Here is a 2,809-nt window from a genome sequence, read left to right on the forward strand (position 1 = left end):
CTAAAAATCATAACAACTAGCCCCGGTCTCCCCTATATTAGCTTCGAAATTTCTGTCGAAATATTGTTTGTGAACTTAGGCCTACCACTGAACATAGCCTGTATAGAACGTTATTAGAAAATATGTTCATTCTTTATTAAGTGGACTGGACTTCACGATAGAAAACATTATAACAATATCAAACCCTGTCCCAGTCTGGTTGGCCTGGCTGCGTCCTAGTTTTCAAACCAGTAATTAAACATCTTGTCGATTTTTCGTGAAGCAAATCTAGCGCCAACTGTAGGCCCAGAGCCTTCATATCATTCACGTGAAGAGCCGACGTAATGAAGATGTGAATGTCCAAAAAGCGGTCATCTGTGCTTTCAGTCTCTGCCTGCTGAATTTCGAGGTCACTCAGAAGACTGATAAACCATTCGAATGATCGCTGTTCCTGGTTTAGCCAAATGAAATCAACCTGAAATATCGTAAATATTTAAATTATCATTCCTTATTGTTCAAAATGCACATATTATTTGAAACATTCACCGATACATTTTTTTCCCACTTACTAGATACATTTATGTTTATTATGAGAATCTTTACTGTTTTACCAAGATTTGAAGATGTCTCGCTTATTGGAGTGCGTTCAAACGAAGCTTTCCATTTCTTGTCATAATAACAAGTATTGGGGCACTAGACACATCTTGGGTGCATTTGGAAATAAAAAAATGTAATAAGTCGTGTAGTAAATATTGTCTGCCAACAGTTACCCGGATATTAGATAAATTTTATACGCACAAAATAAGAATTCTACACAATACTTATTGGGACAATAATTTTTTAGTCTTACTCTTCCTTATCAAAACAACCATAAAAAACACTAATTTTTAAAAGGCTTGACGAATCAAAAACAGTAAAAAAAATCATCACTAATTGTAAGAGGCTTAGCGAACCCACAATTCGAAAAAAAAATGCCAACAGTTGTTAAAACGTCACAAAATATCGAAAAATTTACATTAACTTTAAGAGGCTTAACGATTTGCAACAGAGATATACCACGGTAAGGTAGTAAGTAAACTTTCATCTTGTTTTGTTATTAGAGCTAATACAGGTTACATAACGTTAGATTTTATGCTCTAAAAATAAAACTAACTTGATGAATAAAGTAAAATAAAATTAGCACAACAGTTTGGTTTCGTTGTCCAAATCATAGAAGTTAAAACACCGGGTGACATTGTGAGTTTTAGAAAGACAATTCAACATTTCCGCAAGTTGTGAAAAAAAAAAAAAAACTTGTTTAAGAACGCCCCCCCCCCAAACAAACGAACTTTGATTAGATTCGTCATAGCATGAATAATTGTATAAAATATAAATTGAAACTTCGTAATAACCGAAGCATTCGTTCTGTACGTAATATTCATCAATTGTATAAACATTATATACATAAAAACAAATGAAAAAACTCTCAAGCTGTCATTAATGTAAGAAATCAAACCACTTTCCGTACCATATAGAGACGCACGTACATCTTACAATAACCGTTTTCAGTTATATCTAAAGGCGACCGTTTATTGTCTGTAGTGTATATACGAGATCAAGCTGTAATAATGTTAACAATATTAAAACATGGAGTGATAGAAATCATTAGAAAAAGTTACAGCAAATTTTATGACGTCACTTTCCGTTTTATTTAAAACAGTTTCAACGTCTCCCTAAGCACGTGGTTTCTATTATGGTTTAATAACTACATGGTCAGCGTCACACCTTACGAAGTTCGCGACTGGTGCGCGGAATGAGGTTCAGCCATTGATGATCACAGCTGGGGCACTTCATTCTGGATTGTTGGTACCTTATCATGATACTCTGCAATATGCTAGCAAACGGTGTCACTCCTATCTCAGTACCTATGAGCACAGCGTGCTGAGACCAGAAAATCTGTCGGGTTGACAAACCGTAAGGACCTTCCAAGACCACCTGTGGAGATCAAGTGAACAATGATATTTATATCGTGGGGATCAAGTGAATCTTAACAATTACATCTATATCTAGAACGAAAGTTCAATTATTGTAAATCCACTCATATACACATAAGAACAGATCCCCACCACCACACCCCACAATTTAAATATATTCGGGTGTTTATAACTATCGGATTTCAATTTAATATCGTTATCTTAAAACTGATAGTCAACTTGTAAGCGTACAAAGACGAACTTCCCGTTACACATTGTAACAACAGCTAAATTTAAGTAACACTTCGTGAGAAAATAAGGAAACTTAAATATCGATGCAATTGTGAATTTTAAGCACTTTTTTTAATATATTCACCCTTCTGACAATATCGTCAGGCGTATTTCTTATATCATTTTGACATTACGTTTCCATTCATATCTCATTAGATGTATTAGGTCGTCAAGAAATTAATGTCGCTTTTTTTTTTTAGATGAAAAAATCCGAACAACTGTTATATCAAAACAAAACTTATATTAAATGAAACAGTCTCCATTCTTATCGCTGATGCTTTTCCATCTTACAATCAGGTTGTTAATGCCCTGATTCAAGAAATCATTTGGCTTTGAAGCAAAAACCATGTCGATGTCCTCTTTAACACCTTCCATATTTGCATACGTTTTCCCATTAAGATGTTGTCGCAGCGAATGAAAAAGATGGTAATCTGATCGTGTCATATCTGGAGAATATGGTGGATGAGGGAGAACTTCCCAACCAAACTCCATATTCTTGTGTTGCGACAAACGTGCCACATGTGGACGTGCATTGTCGTGTAGAAGAAGAACACCTTTCCGATTGACGAGTGAAGGACGTTTCTGAT

At 35.0% G+C, this 2,809-nt stretch overlaps 1 protein-coding gene across 1 annotated transcript in view; it reads right to left on the reverse strand.

Moving 5' to 3' along the window:
* Positions 1 to 2,809, reverse strand: part of LOC106473593 (NADPH oxidase 5-like) — a 19,289-nt gene that overhangs the window by 2,034 nt on the left and 14,446 nt on the right. Inside the window, exons 7-8 of the mRNA XM_013934276.2 lie at positions 1,744 to 1,953; positions 185 to 454 (exon numbers count right to left, since the gene is read on the reverse strand). Of these exons, the coding sequence (XP_013789730.1) occupies positions 185 to 454; positions 1,744 to 1,953 (480 nt within the window). The remainder of the gene's footprint in view (positions 1 to 184; positions 455 to 1,743; positions 1,954 to 2,809) is intronic.

The sequence above is a fragment of the Limulus polyphemus genome, unplaced genomic scaffold (assembly GCF_000517525.1).
Source record: "Limulus polyphemus unplaced genomic scaffold, Limulus_polyphemus-2.1.2 Scaffold6304, whole genome shotgun sequence".
NCBI lineage: Eukaryota > Metazoa > Arthropoda > Merostomata > Xiphosura > Limulidae > Limulus > Limulus polyphemus.